Source organism: Sinocyclocheilus anshuiensis, unplaced genomic scaffold (genome assembly GCF_001515605.1).
Source record: "Sinocyclocheilus anshuiensis isolate Anshui unplaced genomic scaffold, SAMN03320099.WGS_v1.1 scaffold2038, whole genome shotgun sequence".
Taxonomy (NCBI): domain Eukaryota; kingdom Metazoa; phylum Chordata; class Actinopteri; order Cypriniformes; family Cyprinidae; genus Sinocyclocheilus; species Sinocyclocheilus anshuiensis.
The window spans coordinates 509,291-535,995 of record NW_015547765.1 but is presented as its reverse complement, the minus strand read 5'-3'; the positions used below and the strand labels follow the sequence as shown (position 1 = coordinate 535,995).

Sequence of the window (26,705 nt, the reverse complement as noted above, 5' to 3'; positions counted from 1 at the left end):
GCTCTTATCGGTTAAGTTTTGCCTTGCATATTTTATGCACCGCATTGCTCTCTGGGATGAAAAGTAGTAAACAACCATTTATGTATTGACCCCATCATGAACAGCAGGTGCTGTGGTGCAAAATATTCCCTCTCTTCACACTTGATCGTAACTTGATGGAATTCAATTGCACAACTTTTATTTTTCTATTTCAATGCATATTTTAACATATTTAACTGTGCTGCCTGTTATTCATTAAAAAAAGACTCTCTTGTGATAGCTGTAGAAATGTAAAAAGCGGAACAGCATTATGCAGATATTTATTCACAAATGCATTTTCTGCACTTATTTTTCAACAGAGTGTTTTAGGGACTGTTTTTACTACCACTGCCTAAACAAAGTTCAGTTTTGATATCCAGATATCCGTATAGAGCAGCATGGCACACTTACGCATGGCCTCTTAAATGGAGAACACATTTCCAGGCTGCACATTTCTAAAACCAGTGTGTCCACCCCCTTTTCTGTCTCTTGTATTGATTGGTTAATGGCATTATTTGTGGAGTGTGCCTCTCTGGACGTTAGCCCTTTTTGGCCCCCTCGCTGTATTTGTGTGTGTGTGTTTGGTCAATAGAAGGCCATTGAGGCCTGACCGATGGTCATCCTTCAGCGTTATTTGCTTTCACACCAAAGGTCAGGGGGGGTCATAAGAAGTCAGAGGGTAATAAGTTTAACCCTGATAGGGCCAAGGTCGCTCATAGCGTGACTCCAAATAAACCTAATCAATACTCCCCTCACACCATCCTCTTCCTCATATTCTGAGCAGGACTATTTCCTTATTCTTAAAAAGTGATAAACAAGCACCATGTGCAGAACTAAAGGTGTTACAAATGTTCCTTGAAATACCCTGTAAATGTTTTATTTTAAGTATTATGCCTTTTGTTTTAAGTCAAATGTTTTGCGAAGGCTTGTTACAAATGTTTTTTTTTTGGTTTTAAAGCCATTCAAAGATGTTCATGTCGTCTTAGGTGCAGCGAGCCAATTGTTGGAGGCAGTGCAGGGCAACACCCACCCGACAGATTTGTGAACCTTCTGGAAATTATTCACTCTGCGCTTCTGCACCTGCACATCTCGTTCTTAACCCTCATTCTTAAACTGATAATCCTTTTACGAAATCTAATATCACGGTTAAAATTTCATATCCAGAAAAGACACGGCAGGAGAAAGTCTTTAGATGCACTGCAGTTTGCTGTGGATTTCGACTTTACATCACAAGTCCTGAGAGAAAAACAGCTGGTGTTTGTCCACCATACCTTGCGATAGAGACCAACTAAATGTTTAAACATGAACCAAGTATGAAAATGGTAGTGTGGGAAGGTCACCGGCTGGGCCACCGCATACGATACGAGCCTCCATCTTCACTGAGTCAGCCATTTTACTACAGTACTAATCATCTTCTGGTCATCCAGCCTACACATGCTGACAGTAACCCTGGTGTTTTTACTTTTTTTTTACAAAGTGTACAAAGATTTCCACTCAATTTTGCCAAGTTACGATAAAGTTCTCAATCTACAATAATCTACAAATATGCTATTCGTTATATATGAAAACGAAAGGCGTGTGCATGCAGTGTGATTGCAAATGCAGCTGTAAATCTCATTTAAAATGTATGGTTTTGTGAAAAAAAAAAGAAAATTATAATGCCAACATGGTATGGTAGTAAATGCACCCTACCCACACACTAGTTATGCCAATTTATGTCCGAATTCTTCGTATCAAGAATTCAATTTGGTTTGCTCACAAAATTCAGAAAAGCTTTTTTTTCAAATGAGGCAACATGCGAGATGAACTGAATACCATTTTGAACAGATTTTTATGTATTGCCATAAATGCTGTCAGAATTGTTTGTACTAGGCAAATAAACTGTATTAGATTCCTTTATGGTTAGAAAGTTTTCCTAATTTGTTTGTTTACATAAGCAGAGTATCCTTTGATCTTGTAGCATTGGAGCTAGGTTGACGAAATACACAACACCAGACTGTACAAAAAAAGACAAAAACTAACCAAGACACAGACATAACTAGTAAGCAGATGCACAAGAATCATTTGATCATCTCGTAGTGTTAAAAACAGGTTGACGAATTTACAACAATACCCCCGCCCCCCCCCCAAAAAAAATCACAAAAATGAAATACGAATTCAAAATAAAAACCTAGTGCACTTTGTACGCTAACATGTACGCGGTATGTTAGTGTACAGCATGCTGTCAAAACAGATGCATTAGCTCTTTAACCTGAACTCCTTATGGCTCACCGAAGGAAACTTTGGAAGATTTGTATTATAATACAGGCTATGTGGGATATACTTCTGTAAACATAACCCTACTGAACAGTGTCACCCCTTTTACCAGGCCAGATACACTCAGTGCTCTTTAACACGCACATACTACATTCCTCCTGTCCCGCCGGACAGAACAAGGGGAAAGAGGGAAAAGGGAAGCGCTTTTTTTTCACATCTTTCCATCTTAATAAATTCTCCTTATGATCGCAGCTCTCTCAAGAAAACCAAGCAATGGTTAAACAGGAAGAAGTGACCTGCAGGGTGGAACGCCTATCAGACAGGCTGAAGATAGATCAATGAAGGGGGGCCATTGGAAGAAGGAGAGCCGTGTGCTGCTCTACAGTCAGAGAGATAGGGTGGGATTTCACAGGCTGGCAGCACATGCTCTCACCACGCTGAGAGCTGAAAGACGTATAGTACACGTGTGTGTTTGCAGTAGAAGGCCATGGCGTCTTCGGACTGTCGCTTTTGAGGAAAAGGCAAGGTAAGACGCCTTTCCCATAATATCCTGAAATTATCCCGCTGTTGCACATGTATGTTCAGGCAGGGCTCGAATGATAGATTTCGAAATCGAAACGTGCTACGCCAAAAGTGTTTAGTGCATGCTGTACAATGTTACTTCAATGTAAACTGTACGTTTTGCAGATTTGCTCATTTTATTTATTTTTTCCCCCCGCAAAAATTATGCTTTGTCACCATGGGCCCCTGGCCCATATGGCACTGCCAGTAATTCAGTTAATTGCAGTAATGCATTCATTGATTGATCACTGAAGCCACTACTGTACAAGCACATCTGCTCACTTCAGAATGAAATGAAAACGAACATTTGTTTTTTATGAAATAATACTGATAATATGACATAACACTACAGCTACCACTAATAATATCTTTTAATATTATATTACTAAATATTTTTTTATTTTAAACCCTTAAAATTAAATTAATTAATTGATTCCGCCCACCGCATGCTATAGGTCAAATTTTATTTTCTAAAAATGTATTCGTTTTATAAAATATAGGAATGTGAATACAGTCAAATGCAAATTTATTTGTGTAAATTAGACGTTTTAGACTGCAATACATGTTTTTGGCTGGTGGAAATTGTCACAGGTACAGCTTCAAAAACATACATGGACATGGTGTGTAAATGTGCAAGTATGTATTACTGTGTGCAATATACAGTATAGGTTATGTTGTAAATGTTGGAACATATGTTTGATTCTAGAGTGGTTAAATTTAGGCAGGGGGGCGATCACAAAAGGCTTCTTTCGTCTGTAAGCTATCACTAATTAAAGATGACTATTACTCTAATTACGAAAACGTCCAAGACGTCCAGGGTACCATAGTAGGAAAACTTCAGAGAACAATATAACAGTCCTCATTAAGGAGACAAGTGCAACACCATGGATCCTTCTGTCAAGGACTGGTCATATTGTCTTTTTTTTTGTTTTCAATTTTCTACAAGACAATATGACGACAGAGGGGGGTCCCAGGCCACATCCACTGCCAGAGAAGCTGTTCCACTTTTTCAATTGTTTTTTTATTTTTCCCTCTCACCCTCTGCCCCTGGTGGGAAAGTATTTAGGACTTTAGGTCTGTGACAAATAAAAATGTCATCCCTGCTCAAGTCTGCTGTGATTGTTTGTGGGCAAACCGGTGCTCGGAGGTCTTGAGATGTTGCCTTACAGTGAGAGGAGATGCTGGGAATGGCTCCGTCCTCTTCACATGCCACCTTTGGTCAAGCCCAAGTTCTGGAACACCGCTGGCCTTTCCTTAACAATATTTCTCGCCGCACAGGGGGGTCCCCTCGAACCCAGAGCTCAAACAAATTCACATAGAAACACCATTGTACAGTAAAAAGCCTTTTGAATACGACCACCAACTGACACATCTCATCTCAGTTTAAGGGGGGGGGAACTGGAGAAAAGTGACTCAAAAACAAGTAACAATGAAAATGAAATGTATCGAAAATGGAACTGTGTAGAGTTGGCATAGTGGGAAAACAGAACAAAAACACATTCCTATATTTTTTTTTAACTAAAACAACTGCTTTTGGAAAACGTCAATGTTCAAAAAACATTCGCCACTAGAGAGTTCATGGGAGGGGCACGTTTTTGTTTTGAAACAACCAATTTTGAAATACAAGGTAATACATGCTGGATTAGGCTGAAACTAATGTTTTCTTGCGTTCTTTGAATATTAAAAAAAAAAAGAGCCATGTTCACTCCTATTTGAAATCTTTTTGTCAGAAAATATTCACGGAGCACAAAGCAGACTGACAAAAACCTTATAGGCGACATTTGTAACTCAGTATCAGACGTTCAGTTTATCGGTTAAACATAAAAACAGCAAAAATCATGTCACTTTTTGCAAACATAATTATAGAGCCAAGGGCAAATGTTGTTCCACTCTTTAACCCTTTTATTTCTGACATGGACCATTGTTGACCTAGTTTTAACTAGTGAAAAATAAATATACTAACATGTATTTGAAATACATTTATTTCATGTTAAGTATATTACAAATATATACACATATTTATGTGCTTAATAAAAATAATAATGTTAAATAAATGTATGCGCTTAATAATAAAAACCCTGCAATTATACTTTTTTTTGTATACCAAACCAGTATACTTGATGTCTGCTTAATTGGAACAACAAATTTTGTACTTAATGCACTTTAATTGTGCGGAAGTAGTGCTGAAGTCCAACTAAAGATATACGGAAGTATATTTGATTGTGCTAAAGTGGAACTATTGCAAGTATACTTCAGGTACACTTAAGTGCATATTTTGCACTTAAAAACCAATATTATTGAAAGATCATTCAATTAAAACACATTCTAGGCTTAATATTAAGAAATGTGCATTGTGCACAAGAAGTACTACAAATAAAGTTTAATTATAATTTTTATATCAGTATGGTCTCGAGCGATATGTCAGTAAATATGATAATAGATGTATTTAAAATATATTTATTTTTTACTAGGGTTGACTATTGGAAATATCTTGATTGAGTGAACTTTGCCATTACAACACACTTACCATATCAGATTTCTTTATATTAATGTACAACCCTAGTTTGTATTCATTTTGGGGTGTGTTTAATTAAAACTATAAACTGCAACATACTAATGTGCTCACATTTTCCTTTCACATTTCTTTTGTGGGTATCAGGTGTTCAGCAGTAAATCACTTTCTCAGCAATAGTTGAAATGGTCAGTATACAACTCCCACTAAAGCTATGCACCTCATGCTTTGTAAAAGGTCTGCTAGTTTGGGAAGAACTGGCCTTTGATCTGGCCTACATGACTTAGTCTAGCAAACACACAACGGCTACTCTCTCTCTCTCCCTCTTTCCCTCTCCCTCATTCCTTTCTTCTGTCTTTCTCAATTTGTTGCAGTGTTCAGGGGTGTCAAAGGACCCGAGCTGTGACTCTAAAGAAGAGACGGCGAGTGGGACATACACATCGGACGCTCTGACAATGCCGGCTCAGGTTCCTGTGAGTTTGCCATGGCGACCAGTGGGCCCTGACAGCAGCGGGGATCACGGTCTTGCAGAGGAAGGGTGTGTATGTGTGTGTGTGTAGTTGAGGGGGTGTGGGGTTATTGGGGGACACACGCCAGATGCCTTGGGGAGACGCCCTTCAGCTCACCAGCTGGGAGAGGCTAAACTGCCCCTCACGCGACGGTTTTCGGCCTTAACGGATTAGAGTGTTTGTTTACGGCACACTTTGGCTATCATACGCTCACCAACACAAAAACAATGATAATATAAAATAGCGCTTTTCAGCTGGTTTTGTTTCAGGACACAGATTTTACAGTAGACGTGATGTGGTGACACAAAACTGTAGCAAAATTGTTTATCGTGTAAAAAAATAAAAATGGTCTTAAAGTTACCAATCGAATCAAAATGGTCAATTCTTATTTATGGAGTATTGGAATTTTATTATAAATTAAATTAATTCATAAATAAATACTTCCCCTTACATTCTTAATAGTAAAGATCACAATAGGGGTTTTCACAGCAATGCCATAGAATAACTATTTTGGTTCAATTTTGAAATTAAAAAAAACATTTTGGTTCCCCAAACAACCTTTTAGCAAAAGTTTCTTAAAAGAACCATTTTTTTTACTTAAAGAACATTTTAAAAATACAAAGATCTTTTTTCCGCTCTAAAGAACTTTTTGTGGAATGGATAGTTTCCAAGGACTATTAAGGTTCCTCATGGAACCATAGATGCCAATAACATTTTTTTTTTTTTGGAAGTGAAACAATAATTTCATCCCTCCAACAACCTGTAATTCACATGAAATTGAAGAACGACAATGATCTAATCGGTTCCCGATGGACAAAATTAAGTCCCGCCCAACATTTTTTTTTTCATTCAAGAAGCCATTTCTTTTGGATATGTGTCAAAAAAAGAGCAACTAATGTTATGCTTCATGCTGACTTTAAAATCAAACATTGACATTTATCAATATTAGCCTAAACAATAATGACATCGACTGAACAAGAAAATTGTTGTTTGATATGTTTGATGAATTCGATAGTTTCACGTTCCCAACATTTAATAATTCATGCGACTGAAACACAGCCGGTGCAAACCATGTTCATCCTGCAAACTATATTTAATATAGTCTACGATGCATTTAATTTACCTTGCAAAATTTCATTCATGGTTCTCGAAGATAAGAGCATTTCATGCAAACTGTCCATGTTAGCATCCCTACCAAAATGCTGCTAAGTTTGATTTTGAAGACAGCATGAAACAAAAATTTACTGTATCTATTTGCATGTTGTTAATCTTATTGTGAATGTAAACAATTCACCAGTGCATTTTTTGACCTGGTAATTAGAATGTCACAATGTAACCATGGTGACGTATTCCGTCCCTTTACAATCTTCTGCCAGCTCCAGTCCAATCAGCAACTGATGGATATAACCAAGTCTCCACTCTATATTTTCCGTTTTGATAATCCATTATTACACGCGTCACAATATGGAAGAAAAGATCTGTTGCTACTTCTGAGACTTTAACAAAAAAGATATGCAAAGCCTTTTTCTTTTCCTGCCTAAAAATTACAGCAAATGTATTTTGCATTTAGCATTGTTTTGATTCTGCCACATTTGATTAGAATTGACCTGCGACCTACTTTTGGGTCGCAATCCACCATTTGAGAACCACTGATAATGCTCAGTTTAAACCCAACCTCTTTGTTATTGACTAGCATCACAACAAAAACGCAATGGACCGACTGGGTAATCTCTGCAGGCAACTGTGATGTGATTTCAGTCTCACATTGACCTGTAGGGGTTGAGTAGTCTGTTTACACCCAAAACTACATCAGCTGCACCTGAATCTGCCTTATACTTCAATACTACATCTCTGCTAATCTCAATGCTAAGATGCTAATCTGTTGTTTTGCAATAACCGCTTAAATTTACACTAAAATGATCAAACATGCATCTTATACTGTACAGAGGAGCTAAAGAAGTTCGTAAATGTATTACCATCTCTGGGACGCGAACATCTGCATCTGCTGGAGGACTCCGGTACTGGCGGCTGAGTTTTGGCATAATCTCAGCTGGCAACTGTGAGTAGTGTGTCACCCCTCTCACAGGCGCTGCTGGGGTTCTGTCACACACAGCACTCGCACACCATGATGAAATAACATTGGTCTCCATCGGACAGAAGAGAGCAACCTGTGGAAATGAAGTCAAAGTATAATAGAATTACGCTGAAATCTGTGGCAAGGCTGACATTTAAATGTTTAAAGTGTTTGTTATTCATTCATAATATTATTAGCTCACAGACCAATTCCTTACTACAAGCCATCCCTTCACCTGTGAGAACTTTCTGATGTTGGTGATACTGCATCAGGAACTGATTGGATGATATCTAGGAGCCATCAGTTCTTGATGCACTCCCTTCAGCATCGAAAGAGACACCCGCGGCGAGTCTTTTAACTTTTACAATCCAGTACATGGATGTCAGTGAACAGTATTAAAGTGTAAGTGAGATGATACTGTAATTGTTTTGAACAATTTATATAGATATTAAAGATGCTGAATGTAATTACCTATCCGCTAGCGGCAACAAACATAATTTATAGGCCTAATCTGTTTGTTTGAGTGGCCAGATATAGTACTGTTGCTGTATTATTGCTGTGGTTATTTGTCTTACTTGTAGAGTTAAACGCATCATATGACACATTGTACATTGTTTTGTGCTTTACTTCTTCATAACGAGTTTTCCACTGTTTTCAATAAAGTTATACTTTACATTTTTTCTGAATATAAATGATCTCTGCTCTTCATATGACACCAGACCTTTAACTTTAACTAAGAGATACAGACAAACCACAAATTATTCAGACATAATTTGTGATATTTTTTACTAGTGGGTGCAGGACACTATAGTTTATTATAAGTGAGGATAGCAAAATAAAGTAAACTATGACATATTATACCCAAAAAGTCTTCATACAGTGAACTATAAAAAAGTTGGGACCAAAAACTATTCAGACACTTTGACCTGACCATGTTTTGCTGAAGTGTTTTTTCTTTAATAGCTAATGAACCTTTTTACACCACAGACTGAACAAAATTAAGCATTGCTTGGTAGTTCGTTGACCTAAAGTGGTATTATCTAATTGTGTACTTAAATTTAACAGCTGACAGCTTTTAACCGAATTCATTACTTTCTATCAAAGTTATCTGACATGATCAAGATTTTTGTTCTGACAGTTTAACTCTTGAGTTCTTGTCATAGTTTATTACCACGTTCTAAACTATACCGAATAAACTGTAATAATGTGAGAAATGTTGAAGGTGTCTGAATAAATTTTGGTTGGACTGTACCATTGTTATTTTTATACATACAATAGCCCCATAAAGTATTCTAACACTTACAGTTAGCCACACTTAAAATGTCAGAATCTCACTGCATTAGAGGATAAAATATCTATAAAAATGAGTTTTGTTTTGTTTTTAAATGCCATTTCCCATGCTATTTGGTTAGGCATTTTACATTTTAAGAGTGGCCTCGATATTATGCGGTCAGTCACAGTTTTTGCCTGAGAAATGGTACAGCGCCCTCTGCCGGTTAACTTCATTCATTGAAACAGTCTGAGCTGTAGAGGACTGTTGAGTAAACATTAAAATTCTGAATTTTTATATAGTCGAGCCTGGTTGGTATATGCAATACAGAGAAAATACATTTTATATTAACGATTGAAATAGCAAAAAGATGCACTGCATCTGTCACGAGTTTAACAACTTTAATGAGCGCTACAAGTAGCGTGTGCTGCTGTTTATTATCCTAGTGGCCACCAAATGCCATTACCACTGATCAGCACATGTAGTAACTTGCTTCACTCTGCTTTGAGGTCACTTTTAAAATTGTATGCAGTTTGAGAGCGTCAAGATTGTAGCATTGTCCTTCAAACAACATCAGTTGAACAATTTAAGAGTTGAAAAACACTGGCAGCTCATATGAGCTCGAAGGGAGGCCGAATCAAACGCACCAAAAATGTGCGTAATTTGGATTCGCATGATGCGCCTTCACTAGCGCAATCAATAATCGATGAGCAGCCAAATATTATACCTGCCGGGCGACAGTTAGAGAGGACACCTCCATCTAAAAGTGAAAGAGTAACAACAAGCCCCCCCAGCAAACCAGATGGTTCTCCAACGTCAGAACAAGTGGTCAAAGATGAGCCATGCGGCCAGGTAAACAAACAAACAAACACAACGATGGAAAAAACCAGCATATGCTGGTTAGGTATGTTTTGATGCTGGTTTAAACCAGCAAAGGACCAGCATAAACCAGCAAAGGACCAGCTTAAACCAGCATCAAAACATACCTAACCAGCATATGCTGGTTTTTTCAACAGGGGTATCAGTGGGCCGTTCGTGTTTCTCATATACAAATACAAATGTGTATGGATATATAGCTTTTAATACACATTTTCTTTTCGTTTATTCCTATTTTATCATGGTAATATTTTGGCCTGTCCAAATGTCCTGAATATTTTGGCCTCATGCGTTTCCAACATATAAGAAATTGATTGATAGGCTTAATCCATATGAGCAAAATTCTAAATATTATTTCTACTCTATGGCATAAGAATAATTAAATAACTCTGAGATTAAACAAACCAAAAAATATTATGTCTGAATATTTGATATTATTAATAAAATAATGTACTGTAGTAATATATTATTATAAGTCATAATTATTAAGGTTATTCAACGTTGTAATTTTTGGGAGTCTTGTTTAATTGTTAAGCTACAAATTTCTCACTTGAGAATGAGAAAAGTTTAATTATTAATCAAATAATACACTGTTGTTGTTTTTTTACAACCCCACCAAATTCATTTAACTTATTAAATTGACAGTTGTCGATATCAGTCAAAAAAGAAAACTAAACATTTACATTAATAAATATGAAATGAAAGCTAGAATTCTCTCTCTCTCTGGTCTTTCAAAATTTTAAATGTATTAATTTGGCTTAGGATGAAAGTATGCAATTTATTAAAACATTTATTTTAAATGTCATATATTTAGTAATCACTTCATAAAAGTTCTTAATGAGTTAAAATGTATTTTCAAGGAAATAACTAAACCTACTAAAATCTTTCCAAGGAAATAACTAAACCCCTTTCTTGCAATGGATCAAATGAAGTTCTCCAGCACCCTAAAGTTAAAGATGAGAGGAAGTCGGTCAAGAGGTCTAGTTCTACCGCTGCATCAGGTGATTTCATATACTCACTGACATAAGCAGTCATATTCACACATCTCTCTATGTTCTTATATTTGTTAGTAATGGTACCGCACCACATATACTCACTGTTTCTTGTTCAGTATAATTGAATTGCTTTAATATTCACTTTCATGACTGTCCAGCAACCCCTGGGAATCCTGATCCTGATCCTGAAATCTTCATCCAGGGAATGCAGGGATACAAATGGACAGACACAGACCTGGAGTTTGTCTATCAAACCAAATGGAAAAAGCGAGTTCAACAGGCACAGGTCAATGAATGCATATTTTTGGATGGAATATTAGTGTACTGTATAGTATACACTAAATACTGCGTACTATTTTAAAAATTACTACATGTTGTGCAGTGTTAAACATTTCCAATTATATCAACTGCTGTCCAGTTATCATCTCAGAAAAATCTCAGCTTAATTGCCATATGTTTATTCCAATATTTACATCAAATTTTGTTTAAAACCACTGTCTATATTACTTATTAATTTGCATATTGAGATTTGTGCAAATATAGTAGGCCACCTGCTATTATGTACACATAGAAATTTTGCATATTGCACACGGTGTACATACAAAATGTCACATCCTCCTTATTTTCCCGTTTACGCTTAAACTGATCATTGTCATTAACTTTTCCTTTTCATCTTGAGAATTAAATTGAACCAAGAGGACATTTTCATGACAATTTGGTTTACAGCAAGAGTTAAGCGACTTGCAGAAGTCTCTGAAGAGCATGAAACAAATGCGGGACATGGGCTTTGCTGCGCTTGACAAAATACAAACAGAGCTTTCTAAGGTAATACATGGCGCTTTTATAATGCATTTTGTCACTCCATACCCACCATTTTCATAATGTGATGCTTGTGAAACACCTGTCTGATCTCAATATTTGTGGCTCTGGTGTTTGAGGTGGCGTCGTGTCAACGTTTACAGCAAATTTCCATGGAAATACTTCTGAGGTCCCTGAGCTCTAGTCAGCTGGAAGGGCTTGATCTTAAAGCTCTCCTTGCCAAGCTAAAGGTTGCTGATGTGCACTGCACTACTGCTGAGGAGAAGGCAGAGTTCAGCAAACTCAAGACAGAGCTGGAAAAAGCACAAGTATCGAGGTATTATCCAGACAGCTCGCACACAATGAAAGAATGGCTTTTCTAGTGGTACTTACCCATACAAAACTCACTAGCATGATGCTAAAATGTTGCCATGTGGTTGCTGGAGTGTTCTGGGTGGTTTCTTAGCCCCAAGTCTTCTGTGTCCCAACTTGTATGTCTGTAAGATGTTTTGCCAGTTGTATTGTCCACCAGAAGAAAACCGTTTGCTCAGTCGCTAATTTATCAGTTCCACATGTCTTCTCAACATGCTAAAGTTGTTGCTGCAGATTAGCAGTGTGTAGATTTTTGATACATCTACATTCATTTTGTTTGCAGAGAAAAGGAGGAGCGACTCATGAAGGACATTGACAGCTATAAGGAGAACATCAAACAAATCAAGGTAACTGCTAGCAAGAGCACATCCTCAGTCATTGTTGGAAATGTGTATATTTTGAACGTTTCGCACTTAAGATGATCCTTTTTTTTTTGTGGGAAGGTAAACGTAGATACGCTGAAAGCAGAAATATCTGCTCTGGAATCCCAGCTGTCCGGTAAAGAGGTTAGTGGATCACTTTTGACTACCGTTTGCTGTGTCCTAGCTGATACTTTTAGTACTTAGCAGACATTCAAACAGAATGAAGGCCTGTTACGACAATGACAATAACTATAATGGCAACTATAATTTTAATAATCATTCTAAATTAGAGGAACTTTCCACACAGCTGTAACGCTAACAGAGGAATTATATCATTGGAAACACTTATAGAACGTTATTTTCCAGCTAAGGAATGATAAAAACATTGACAGCCAATCAAAATCCACCTGACTTTGAAGAGTTTGAGCAGTGGCAGACGACAAAACTGCAGCGCGCGCTTATATAACAAAACATTATACTCTGTCTATGAGAACGCTAATATAGTTATCGCTCTTGGTGTGAACGGACCTTTAATTTATACCTACACATTTTTAGTCAATGAAATTTGCTTTTGACTCTTGTAGGAGACACCACAGTCAACTAAACCACGGCGAAAAGGCCACAGAGGCACCAAACCCTCTACTGCCCCTAAATCCCCTAAACCCCCTTCAAACCCCAAACCTTCCGCCTCTTCTCCTGCTCCAAAAACCTCCAAACCTTCTCCTGCTGATCCAAAAACCTCCAAACCTTCTCCTGCTGATCCAAAAACCTCCAAAGCTCCTCCTGCTCCAAAAACCTCCAAAGCTCCTGCTGATCCAAAAACCTCAAAACCTTCTCCTGCTCCAAAAACCTCCAAACCTTCTCCTGCTCCAAAAGCCTCCAAACCTACTGCCACCCTGAGAGCCCAGACTGCGTCCAAACCTCCTGCCTCACCTCCTGCGCTAAAAACCTCCAAAGCTCCTGCTCCAAAACCCTCCAAACCTACTTCTGCTCCTCTTGCACCAAAACCCTCAAAACCTCCTGCCACCCCAAAAGCCCAGACTGCCTCCAAACCTACCACTGCCCCAGAAGCCCCGGAGGGTGATGTCAGAGGCCTCCGCCGCTCGAAAAGAATCGCTGGTAAGAAAAAGTAGTGAAGAATCTACTCAGAAATGCTCCTGATCAGTTCATTCCTCCAGCTCAGGAAGTTGTCTTCATATGTTCTTACTCCCATTCAGGACAGACCTCTTTTTGAAAACGTTTTAATTTGCAATGGTGTAATTTACAGTAGGCTTTTAGATTTGGAGTAGTTTGGTGCCCTCTAGTGGATATGTTGAGTTTAGCATTTAGGGACACTCAATGGTGGAAATCAGATGTAATTCTGTCTAATGGTATAACCACACATTAATGTAGTTTTTTCGATACTCCACATGTTAAGAGTGTTTTTTTTTTCTTTGGAGATGAATAAACATTTGTTTTCAACCCTCTATAAAGCCATCTGGGTTGTGTGTTGTAGAAGGAACATCTGAGAGTTGTCATATTCAGTGTTGGGGAGTAACTAGTAACATTACATAATTTAATTACAAAATAAATGTAACCGCAATAAATATCAGCTGTTTTAACAAATTTTAACAATTTACTCCTGGAGCCATATTGAAATTCCAATATCTCTGGAACCGAACCATATAGGGCCTTAAAAATGAAGATACCAAAAGGAAAGTTTCTTAAGACCCAATATCTATAAGGGCATTAAGATATCCTCAGTACTTCTTGAGTTTCAGCCATGCAAACTTTGGATAAAACAAAATGAAAAGTGCTGTTTCCCCATTTTTGAATGGTCACCATTGGCACATAATGCTACAAAGATTGCTAAAGTCAACAGATTTCACTAATAGACCTACCAATCTCTGTGTAAAATTAACATTATGATGCTGCCGTCTTTCTGAAGTCATTTTTAACCTCCTGTAATTTGACTCTGAATCTCAGGTGAAAATTGCCATTTTGACCCCCCCTCTACAAAATAGTGGATTACTCAGTAAATATTCATCCATGACATTTAATACTCTGGCTTTCAACACTATACTTGTCTGTCTTTCTTCAGAAAAAATATTGGCAAAATCTAAAATTTGAGCCGGGGACCTCTGGTTGAGTTGACACGGAATAACCCTACAGTTACTTATGAAAATGGTAACGATTACAAAGGGGGTTAACATCTGAATATTTTCACACGCACATAGATTTGATTGATTTCTTTACCAAATTGCATCGACTGCTATAAAATATGAGACACCAATGTTTCAGGAGTTTAGGACATATGCTTATTTGATAAGTTTTATTTCCTGTTTGGGTTGATGCACATATATGCTTTATTTTTTTTTAAGATTAACTGTTTTTTTCACAAGGAATTGTTAAATGCCAGTGTTTCCTGTCACAGCTATGCAAAAATTTGATTTCAAAAACTGTATCATAGCTACTATTTCTTGTTAAGTATTTAACCTCAGAACGATCTCAAAGTAAGAAGAGGTGCTAAAGTCTGATTTTGTTTTGGCTGCTTTAAAATGAAATGATTATTTTAATTCTAGTGAAGAAGGATTTTGAAAGTCTGACAGTGATCAGTGTTGAGTGCTACTGTAAGGTTAACCCTGCCTGCTCTAAATGTGTCAAAATGATTAACAGTTGAAAACATTTATTTGAAATGTACTCAAAGTAATCAAATATAATCAGTTACATTAATAAAGTAATTGAAATAGTTACACTACTTAACCTAATTATAATTATATTTCCAACACTGGTCATATTACATGCAACTCTCACAGATAAATTTCCATTCTGCTCAAACCGCCAGTGTCTAATTGCTAAATAACGTCCTACTGGAAAATCCAGCTTAAGGGGGTAGCTGTGTTTGGGAACATGCTGATTTCTAGCTGGTCCAAGCTGGTAGACCAACTTGGAACAGCAAAAAACAGCTGGTCGTACCAGTTCAGAGGGTTCATGCTGGTTTTGGGGGCACAGATGCTTAAACTGGATTTTCCAGCAGGGGCCTGCTTTTGTCTACAAACTGTTGGTTTAGCTATGTGGACTAATAATCCTAAAAAATAATATTTGGAAATGTTAACATATTTCAATTAACAATGCTTTTTGATTTTTTTCTATCGCAAAAGCATGTTCTGGGTGGCTGTGTTCTTGTTGGTTTGGTTTGGTTGATAGGGTGTTCTAGGTTGTTTTGAGGGTGTTGCTAGGGTGTTCTGGCTGGTTGCCACTTGCCAGTGCATTGCTTTTGCTTTGCAATTAATTACATGTTCTGAGTGGGTTAGCGTATTGCTGTTTGGTTGCTACTATATTCTGTGTGGTTTCTTGGACCTTGCTCGATGGTTGCTAGTGTGTTACTTAGTGGTATCTTGGGGTTTTTTTTCTGTCTAGTTTCTAGGGTGTTGCTTGGCTGTTCTGGGTGGTTGCCAGTGCATTACTCTGTGATTAAAGGGGTCATATGAAATGACAATGCTAAAATAACATTATTTTGTGTATTTGGTGTAATTCAATGTGTTTACGTGGTTTAAGGTTCAAAAAACACATTATTTTCCACATACTGTACATTATTGTTTTTCCTCTCTGCCACCCCCTCCCCCCCTTTCTGAAACGCGTCAATTTTTACAAAGCTCATCGTTCTGAAAAGGGGTGCTCTGATTGGCCAGCTATCCAGTGCATTGTGATTGGCCAAATACCCGAATACCTCAAGTGTGGAAATGTTACGCCTCTTACCATATCTGGAAACACACACAGCATCTCCATGACATGGCAGCGGCAACAATACTACAGCGAGTTACACCTTTCTTTGCGTAAACATTTGGTCGGTGTTATGCAAATCTTCCCACACAGTGACGTAGACATGTGGGGTAGAGGTCTGCTACCCGACCCGAGCCCGACGGGTCCCGAAATACTTTCAGGTTTCGGGTGGGGTTCGGGTTAATGTTTAATGAATAGCTTCGGGTTCGGGCTCCGGTTTATAGCTAAACTAAAACTATATGCAGGCTACGCTGCTTTCATAGACGCACGCACACACATTATAGCACACAACAACACAGCACGGAAACGTTTATTAGTAAAATAGCTTCGACAGGCTACTGACTCGCAACGTTATATTTCTCTGCAATGAGGGGGTAAAATCACTGTTTTTGAGCAACTAAGCCTCATTGCTTGTAGAGAGAGACGCGCAGACTCGCTCATGCGCGCTAATTCAAATAAATGATATAATTAATTAATTCAAATAAATGCGATCTTACCGCACTGCATCTCTGTGACTGATTTAAAGCAGGCCGAATGCTAACGAGTCTTAACTGATGAAAAATTACCATAATTTGCATGATGGAAGAATTATCGTCTTGTCGTATACAACCATTTTCTCGGCAGAATTTATGTGACCGCTGCACCTGATGTTCGTAAACTTTCATAACTGGTAAGTGTTTCTTCTTTTGCCTTGTTAACTGGCCGAGCCTTAATGATTCTGTTCCTTTACATGTATTTGCTTACTGACCGTTGCATGCAATCGTGAAATACAGCATTTTTTTAAATTGGCTATTCGTTGTGAAAAAAAAAAAAAAAAGATGTCAGGTTCGGTCTCTAAATTTAACTGTGCCGGTCGGGTCAGACGATCTCGGGTATGGGCCGGGTTCGGGCTTCACTTTAAAGCCCGTGCAGACCTCTAATGTGGGGGCGTGTTTAAACGAGGCATTTTAGGAAGGCGTGGACGAATCTTAACTTTTATAAAGAATAACACATTTTATGGTGGTTGTTTGCACATTGCTATTTGGTTGCTGCATTTTGGGTGGTTTCTAAAGCCACACCAAAAAAGCGTAACGGCTAATGCTAACACTGCGACTTTGGTGGTACGCAGGTAAGGAGACCTTTGTATGATTGCCTCACATGATCCAAGTTAGCTGTTACGGTTTTTCCAGTGGTAAGTACTACTGACCCTCGCATCTCCCAGTAAAAAAACAATCTCTGGTGGTTTCTTGAAGCTGGCTAGGTAATTGCGTTCTCTGTGGTTGATAATGTTCCAGGTGGTTTCTATGGTGTTTTGGGTGGCTGTCAGGTCATTGCTAATGTATGTTATTGATTAGTTGCTCTGAGTAGTTGTTAGTACAATGCTAATTTCATTCTTGTGGTTGCTTACCTCCTGAGTCCTTAAATGTAAACTGTTGGCTTGTCTGTCACTATTCCTACATTAAGTGGACTGTATAATTGAAGTAAAGGAGTGAATTCATTCAGCGTGATGCTAATAGGCAATCTCTAGCAGCTAGCAATTATAGGACTGAATAATGTCCACTTTATGGACACCATGAGACTTTTTCAGCCATTTTAACGTATCCCTTGTAAAAATTGTAAATCTGAACTAATTTGTCGCACAAAGGGTTTTTTAAAAAATAGTGATAGTATCTTGTCTTGGCAAACACTACTAATAATGATTCAAATGTAAACCATTAGCATGCTATGAGACCGCTTTCATCAGGTTTGAGCCCCCCTTGGTTTGTGCTATCTGAGTCACTCTTCTAAAGATAGTTTTAAACGAATGTCGTTGGAGATAATTTAACACTGATTATTTTGTGGTGATTTTTTTTTTAACCACAGACTGGAATTCTACACCGATATAATACATACACATGAACGGTTGGAACATGGAAGGTCTGTAGAGGAAACACATTAACGCTTTGCTGACTCAACCAGAGTCACTCATTATTGTTGGCTTGGAAACCGTGAGAGAGTACAAATGTGGTTAACATATCACACGGCAGGGAACAACTTCCCCCGGGCTTACATCAACAGATTTCTGCTGGATCAGTTAAAAGCGGTGTTGAAGCCGGGTACACTTTCAAAACAGTTGATTTTGGAAATTTTGTTTTAAGATTTCTCAACGCTAATGTCTTCCAGACCTTGGCTGGTTTCAGACTGTATTTCAGTGTTTCGGAGTAAAGACATGTTTGTATTCCATCAGTATGTACCAAAATGCAAACCACTTTCATAACACTTTTGATCGATTAAACATTTGAATCACTTTTTTTCTCACATAAACCTATCATATTGCCTCAGATGATTTTGAATATCATTCACTGGTAGTATTTACTTTAGAAGAATGGTTCACCCAAAAATGAAAATTTGTTTAAAAATGACTCCTCTCCATCCAAAATGCAGTTTGTTTCTTCATCAGAACAGATTTGGAGAAATTTAGCATTATATCAGTTCCTCACCAATGGATCCTCTGGAGTGAATGGGTGCCGTTAGAATGAGAGTCCAATGATAAAAACATCACAATAATCCACAACTGATGTCACATGGACTATTTTAATGATGTCCTCACTAGTTTTCTGGGCTTTGAATGTGTCAGTTGCATTGCTGTCTATGCAGGGTCAGAAAGCTCTCGGATTTCATCAAAAATATCTTAATTTGTTGTTCCGAAGATGAACAAAGGTCTAACGGGTTTGGACAGAATTTTCATTTTTGGGTGAACTATCGCATTAATATTAAATGGATGTACTTTACCTTTAAGAGGTTAGAATGTGAAATCACACTTCATCTGCTTCTTACAGACAGACATTAGACAGTCTTTGCATGACAGACCAAGATAGGATTCTTAAATAATTAAGTGAATGATGCCTGCAAAAGCTGCCCAGCTGTACCAACAAGCGGTTTCCTGTGTCCAGACTCACCAAAGGCCTTTATAGAGAGATGGGACAGTGGGAAAACACAGCGTCAGCGTCTCCATGACATGGCAGCGGCAACAATACTACAGCGAGTTACACCTTCTTTCTTGGCTTAGCTTCTTTTCTCGGCTGCTCATAGCCGAGCAGACACGGTGCAAGGAATTGTAAGAAAGATAGGATTTACGGTTTGCTCTCGATTTTTGCCTTGTTCATTACTTGGACTGGTGGGTTTCACATTATCCTTGTACTGAACCTGAGGAATATCAGACCAAACAAATACGTTCTTGAAACATGGCCAGTATTGGACTCGGTGAGCTTATGTTTGCTTTTTATTCGTGTAATTTTAGCTCATAGTCAGTTGACATATTTAGCTCAATGACAAAGATAAATAAATGGAGGAATAGTGTGATTGCGAACAACCACGTACTTTCATATCTTTAACGGTCTGTTTTTGTCTGCAACAGTACTTCATTTATCAGGCCGAGCTATAGTTCAGGGTGCTGTTAGCATGCTAGGACCTCATGAAAGCCTATTATTATGATGATAAATGCATTGAGCTGAAAGCCACATATGTTGGTGTAAGAGATTAGCTTCTGTTTTCCTAGTATTAGCGGTGAGTCCTCATACAAGGTCAGTGCAGGAGATTGTAGGCGACTAGCTCCGGGTCAGTCCTTGATTAGTGAGCCATGGACTGTGATTTACTTCCAGCCCAAATAAAGCATGTTCCTTTGTTTTGGCTAGCAAGACAGATAGACGCTTGTATTAGAACAACCCCAACTTTGATCACACACACACACTGATCCTTTAATTATAGTCATTGCGTTCAAGGATTTCAAATTTATATGTTAGTTATCCAAACCAGCTATCCAACCCCATTGCAGCCGCTAGAGGTCAGTGTGGCGCTAGATGACACCTGTGTAAGCTTCTGATAATTCAGCCAAGCTTTAGCTTGGTAGTGCTGCCCTGTTAGCACTAGGTAGCAAACTTATTTTTCAGAATCCATGTATTTCGAGTAAGTACGTTTTTGGGAAGCAACATATATCTGTTATTGTTTTATATTAGTAGACATTTTACCATTTTAAATTTTTTTTTGGATGTGCATATTTTCCCTCTCTTCCATTTTACCATTGTGCCATTTGTTTTTAGAGGCATCTTAAAAATGTGAAATGGACCTATTTTTCCCTGTCTACTGCCTAAAGTTCAGTGTAGCGATGGGTTTTGAACTGTGGCTGAGTTAATAATAGAATATTAGCATGCTACACTATTTCTGCCTTATCAGTGGGGTTTTAGATATGGTTTTTGGTTAAATGCCTGAAATAAGGTCTGTGGTCTCAAAAAACGTTAACGTTTTATTCTACGACATACAATACATCAGTAATACCCCATTCATGATTTATTTTTTAAACTTTTGCTTGTCTTGAAAAAGGCGGTTGCTAATAAATGACTAAATGGGACTACAGAGGTTGACATTTGTTGCTACAGAAGACTTCTTTATGCACCAAGAGCTTGTAACACTCCAAAGAGAAAGGAAAAATTGAAATTGCATCATATGACCCCTTTAAATGTCTACTCACTAGTCCACTTTTACAGCCTGTGTTTATAATCGCGCTCTTATAAACTATTCTAACTCAAACTTTCCAATTCGTAGATTTTAAGTAAAGATTATGAAGGGTTGTAGGAAGATGACATTGAAGTACCATGTCATAGTTTATTAACCAAATTTTAGCTTTGTACTTGTGCTGATTGTATTTAGGCTTCAGAATGAATAAAAATTGTGTTCAATATCTTAAACAAAATGTGTAAGAATCATAAACCTTTGGAGGTCACCGAGCTTATTTTCTGCAATAATTAAAAATAAAGCTAAATCCTTTTGGCTTTTTGTTGAGGGAACCAGGGTAATTCGAAATTCTGGGTTGGCCTAAAAACACAAGAGATTAATGAAAAGAGGTGCTCTACCAACGAAAGAGGAGGTGCAACCAAAACTCATAAAGCCATGTCAGTTGAAAAAGGTGCAGCACTCAGTCACTGGCCTAAAAACACATCAGAGCTGAGCCTTCATTGTGTGTTTTGATGATTCTGAGACTCTTTCTGCAGATGACATTGTTTTACCAGTAGGGGGCGACAACATTGAGTGTTTTTGGGTGTTATACAGGGGTAAACAAACAAGTCTAAAATTGTACAAGTCTACTAAGAAATCTCCAGAAAGAATAATACTTTTTTGCACAAAGAAAACAAAAATAACGACTTTATTCCACACTTTCGTCTCCACTGCGTCACTTGTGGATGCTCGTTCACGACAGTACCATGATGCGAGCATGTGGCGGCGCTGACCCAGATCCGGCGTAATAATGACGTCATCGCGCCGGATCTGGGTCAGCGCCGGCGCCGCCACACGCTCGCGTCATGGTACTGTCGTGAACGCGCGTCCACAAGTGACGCAGTAAGCATCATAAACATAACAACAAAGCATGTATAATTTTCTCCCTCCATTTTGGAGTTTGCTTGTTCACTTTGCTTGACATTAATCCTTGATTTGTTCACTTAAAAGATTAATTTAAATCTGCGCCATCATTAAAGATGTCAGATTTGCCAGTGCCCTAGCAGAGACAGTCACTTTAGCCTAGTCATACCACTGCAAAAGCCTGCCAGTCTCCCCATGTACTGTTTGTTGGTTTGGTTTGGAGACGATCTATGGTCATCTCCCGAAGCCAAGAAAAGTCTCATAAAAGCATATTAGCGGGACGAAGGGGCTTAACTTCAGAATGTGAAGCATACATAGCTGGTTCTATAAGTAAGCGAAGTGCGAAACCAGCCACACAGATGCCCCTGCCAGCCCTGATACAATCGCAGGAATGAAAGCCCTGGTTTTGAGAAGTTGTCTGACAGCGTTATTTGATGGTCTTCTAAAGTCTCCCCAAAATCTAAGCAATATTCCCCTGGAATGGACTTCTGATGGTTTCAGTCTAACCAAACACTGCTGGTGTTACATTGAGGAAATGTTGAAAGAGTAGTTTACCTAAAAAAACGAAACCTTTCACTGATGTTCCTCTCCAGATGTGACCAGATCAATGAGGTAGTGAGTTGAATCATTCAATCTTAAAAGTGATAGTTCACCCAAAACCTCAAGCTGTTCCAAACCTGTATGAGTTTCTTTCTTCTGTTGTACACAAAAGAGGATATTTAGTAGAATATTTAGAAGAATGCTGGTAACCAAACATAGTATGGAAGTCAATGGCTACTGGAAACTGTTTGGTTTCCTCACATAAAAGTATTGAATGATTTCTTGAGACTTAAATATATGGCGCACAAGTTGCTTGGACCACTTTATGGTGCTTTTTTTGTTATTTTGGAACCAGTCCCCATCCACTTTCATTACATTGAACTCTTGAATGAAGAATCTTGAAATTCTTAAAAAAAAAAAATATTTTGTGTGCCACTGAGGGAAAAAAAACAGTAATACAGGTTTGGAACAACTTGAGGGTGAGTACAATAACAGAAAGTTAACTTATCTCTTTAAATCCAGGCTAGTCCACCGATGAAAAACATTCTTCTGATTGCTGCTCATGCGCGAGTTTTATTTTTGCTTTAAATCAAAATAGGCGTTTATAGTGGAGATTGTAAGCTTGCAGGACATTTATTACTCCAGTATTTATATGACAGGAAACAAGCCTACTGATATGTCAACAAAAACATCTGCTTTTTCAAGATAAGCTCTGTTTTTATGCTGAGGGAGTTACGAAGCTAGCACTCCGGCTAACACATTTATGATGACATACTCAATAGAGAACATGTGAAATAATGTTGATAAGTTCCTCATCATCACAAATCATTGTATTTCATTTATAATATTTATTGAATGCACTGTGTTCACATAAAAATATGGTAAAACGGTTTAAGTGATATAATTATTTACTTAAAGGAACAGTACACCCATAAATAAACTTTTTCTCATCATTTACTCACCTTTTTCTTTCGGGTTTATTCTCAGCCATCGTATGGCTTCCTGAAAACTTATATGGATCATCTTTTTTGGTGCTTTTTTGTTGGAAAAGAGCAGCACGGACATTCTCCCAAACGTCTCATTGCGGGTTTTACTAAAGAAAGAAAATAATGCAGGATTGGAACAACCTGAGGGTGAGTACAGTAAATAATGACAACACTGCCGTTTTGAGTGAATTATCCATTTAAATTGTAAGTAAATCATGTTCATCTATGCTTGTGAATTGGCTTGCTTGCATATAAGGCCTAAAAGCGAGGCTGCAGGAAAGGCCTGAAGCCATTTGTTTTACTACTCCTTGAGGAATGCTTTCAGGAAGAGAGTGGTTTCAGGAGGAAGGGGGAAACAGGAGTGTTGAACGAAGTCTCGAATGTGCACTGGCAACAATTTGTAGGGAAGGCAGTAGAATAAAGCACATGAGACTAAACATTTGGACATTGTCTAAGTACACACTCTGTTCAGCGAAAGAAGAGGGTGACGGGGGTCACTGGTCCAGCTGAGGAACTCGGAGACCCTGCATTCTTCAGATCCTTAGCCTGAAAATTCATGAGGTGAATTTTGTTGTGTTGTGGATTATTTGCTTCCCAGTTATTCCGTAAAAATGTATTGTAACATACCAGACCCTGAAACCCGCTATCAGACTAAACATTCGAACACTTGGCCTTTTAGAGGTACACAAACTAGTTTGTATTAAACATTGTTCCTCAGTGGCTATTGGATCATGAAGACTCAATAAGCATCATCTGCAAACCCTGCAGTCTTTATCACCCTAGTATCAGATGTAAACTGAGGACTTGATTACAATAGTTGTGGTCAACTATATTGGCTGACGCTGCACTGGTGGTCTTGAGGTGAGCTCCCATGATGCACTGGGTTTTGGAAGTCTAAAGAACCAATAGTTCTCCTTTTTACATGTTAACTATTTCAACTGGAACCACTAGCTTATTAGCTAACTAAGCTGCACTTATTAACTTTTAGCTTATGTTTAGCTGGCTTGTATTCGTCCCAATAAGACCTGTGGCTTTTGGACATTGTACTGAACCCTAATGGCCTGGATGTTTGGTCAACAATTACTGCCTTACTTCCCTTGTTTTCTTATTGTATGTAAACTTTATGAACAGAGGAAAATTATAAAATTTGGCACCCTGGTGGTGGTGGTTTTGAATAGTAATCTGACCAACTTTGGGATAGTACCAACGCTATAGCATCACAACAATCAGCAAAAATCAGTTGAACCCTTTGTCTTAGAAACAAAACTCTTACACTCTCCCCATGCTGATTACATTCAATATTTTATGTTAAAGAATCTACAATTATTTAAAGCTGCAGTCTGTAGCTTTTGGCGCTCTAGTGGTTAGTAAACAGAACTGCATGTGTCTTACGGAAGAACATTGTAGCCGGAGCTACTTCTCTCTGTTTATGTCTATGACGAATCACGCAGGTACCAGGCTACTCCGCAGTACCAGTCTGAAATAGTCCGAATATAAAAACGTATTATAGGTGTATAGTAGTGATTCAGAATAAGCCAAAAACACGGTTTAGAAAATTGGTTCATGATGTACTCGCTTATTTTATTCATTTTGTATATTTTGATCACAAAAAAAGTTACGGACTGCAGCTTTCAAGAAATGTTTAAATATTTTTTAGATATTATAGATGTATACATTACAAAATGTTTACTTACAAAATATAATATACAGAATTTTAAAAAGTCTATAAAATATAAACAGAAAATATGTAATTTAAGAATGTATTTTCTCTGCATAGCAATTAAAAACCACTCAGAATATATAAAAATATGTGTATGAAAATAAATAAATCTAACATATCAAATATATTAAAAAATGTTACATTTAAAAATGATATATATGTGTGTATCCAATATTTCTTTAATGGATTTTTTAAATTAAAAAAATTTATTTTGCTTTGGTACCGAAATTGGTACCAAGAACCGTGGATTTTCACTGGTATTGGTACCGAATACTGAAATTTTGGTACCGTGACAACACTAGTTCAAATACACAAAAATGCTGCAAAACCAAAGCATTTGTGGGACCTGAAGGGTTTTTCTGAAGAACAGCACGCAGTTTAACTGTTCAGGACAACCAAGGGACTCATGAACAACTATCACTAAACAAAAATACACAGCTGTGGATCATTCAGGTAACAACACAGTATTAAGAATCAAGAATTAAGAACTTTTGAACAGGGTCATTTTTTATAAATAAATTAGTATTTTCTCTTGTGGACTGTATGTAAACATCTTTTATGTGAAATATCTTATTCAGGTCAGGACTAAATAAACAATAACATGCATTTTGTATGATCCCTCTTATTGATAAAATGTAAAAAAATATATACATATTAACCTTACATCATATTTTACGTGAAAGTTGTAAATATACTGTTTAAATAATAATAATAAAATAATAATACAGTCTCACGGATGTCATACTCCAACAATGTAATTTTAGCTGAACTGTAAAGGCTGTCTTCTGTGGTCTCCAGGAGGAAATGCTTTAGAATCAGACAGTATACGAAGCATGTGATGAATTAGGTTTTTTCCCCTCTGCGACCTCTCAATGCAACACGTTTATCCGGCAGTTTGAATAGGACAGAGTGTGTGTTTCTCTCAGACAGCCTCGACTATGAGATCACACACACACTGTAAGCGAAAGCAGACGCTCAAAGACAATGTCAAACGCATTTTGTTTTCGAGTTCCCCTTTGAAGACTTTGTGGAATGAAATAACCTCCTGATTATTCTGAAATGATTAATGCTCGCTCTTTCAATCAAGCTGTGAACAATGTAAACACTCTTTGATTTTTTTTTTCTAAATCAGCCAAACATATCAAACGAGGAATTACAGCAAGTTTCCGATAGAAGCTGAATGGCTTTGGGTGGGCTCAGATTTTGGACAGCTGGAACATAGAGGGTCACAATGCGGACAAATCAAACCTCCAGCCACATCAGTAAGCAGACTTGAAAGTACTTGCGAGGATCTTTGGTGGGCTTTCCAGACATTTCGTGGTCGTCACATATATGCAAATATTCCCTAGCCCCTTTATCAGCTCACTAAATGCTAGCGGCCGCTTCGCTCTGTCGCTTTCTGATGATGGTTTATTTTTGAATACCGAGGCCATGAGTGTCTCAGACAGCTCCACAAATATTCCAAACACATATTGGACAAATACTCATACAGCCGCGTGCCAGTGTACACACCGTGCGGCTCCGTACTATCTGTCAACCCTGGCAGAACCGCTATGCTGACATTCTTATTCAGTTGCTAGGGTGTTCTGGGCAGTTTTTAGGTAGTTGCTTATTGTACCAATAAGTCACAAGAGACCACCCCCAATTCTCTGTAATAATCGAGTCAGACATGGCTTGGGTTAATGTATGTCTGCAGGATTTTTTCACCTGTTTTATCACTC

The 26,705-nt window shown here is 37.9% G+C and overlaps 1 protein-coding gene across 2 annotated transcripts; it reads left to right on the top strand.

The window, feature by feature from the left end:
- The first annotated feature begins 9,629 nt into the window (after window positions 1-9,629).
- On the top strand, window positions 9,630-14,063 carry LOC107704539 (proteoglycan 4-like). Of its 2 annotated transcripts, none has more exons than XM_016507477.1 (8): window positions 9,630-10,052; window positions 10,969-11,077; window positions 11,230-11,357; window positions 11,798-11,896; window positions 12,034-12,206; window positions 12,525-12,588; window positions 12,685-12,747; window positions 13,188-14,063. In XM_016507477.1, exons 1-8 carry the CDS (start codon window positions 9,816-9,818, stop codon window positions 13,734-13,736), a joined length of 1,422 nt encoding a protein of 473 aa, XP_016362963.1. In that variant the 5' UTR covers window positions 9,630-9,815; the 3' UTR covers window positions 13,737-14,063. The 2 variants fall into 2 exon arrangements, with proteins under 2 accessions (XP_016362963.1, XP_016362962.1); XM_016507476.1 differs by having other exon boundaries at window positions 12,010-12,206.
- Window positions 14,064-26,705: the final 12,642 nt, after the last annotated feature.

Bases quoted from the DNA above. Each gene is read 5' to 3' on its own strand.
- LOC107704539 (XM_016507476.1), top strand. From the start codon at position 9,816: ATGAGCTCGAAGGGAGGCCGAATCAAACGCACCAAAAATGTGCGTAAT. The intron at 10,053-10,968 runs GTAAACAAACAA...AATCTTTCCAAG, and splicing joins AAGATGAGCCATGCGGCCAG to GAAATAACTAAACCCCTTTC. The intron at 12,589-12,684 runs GTAACTGCTAGC...TTTTGTGGGAAG, and splicing joins AGAACATCAAACAAATCAAG to GTAAACGTAGATACGCTGAA.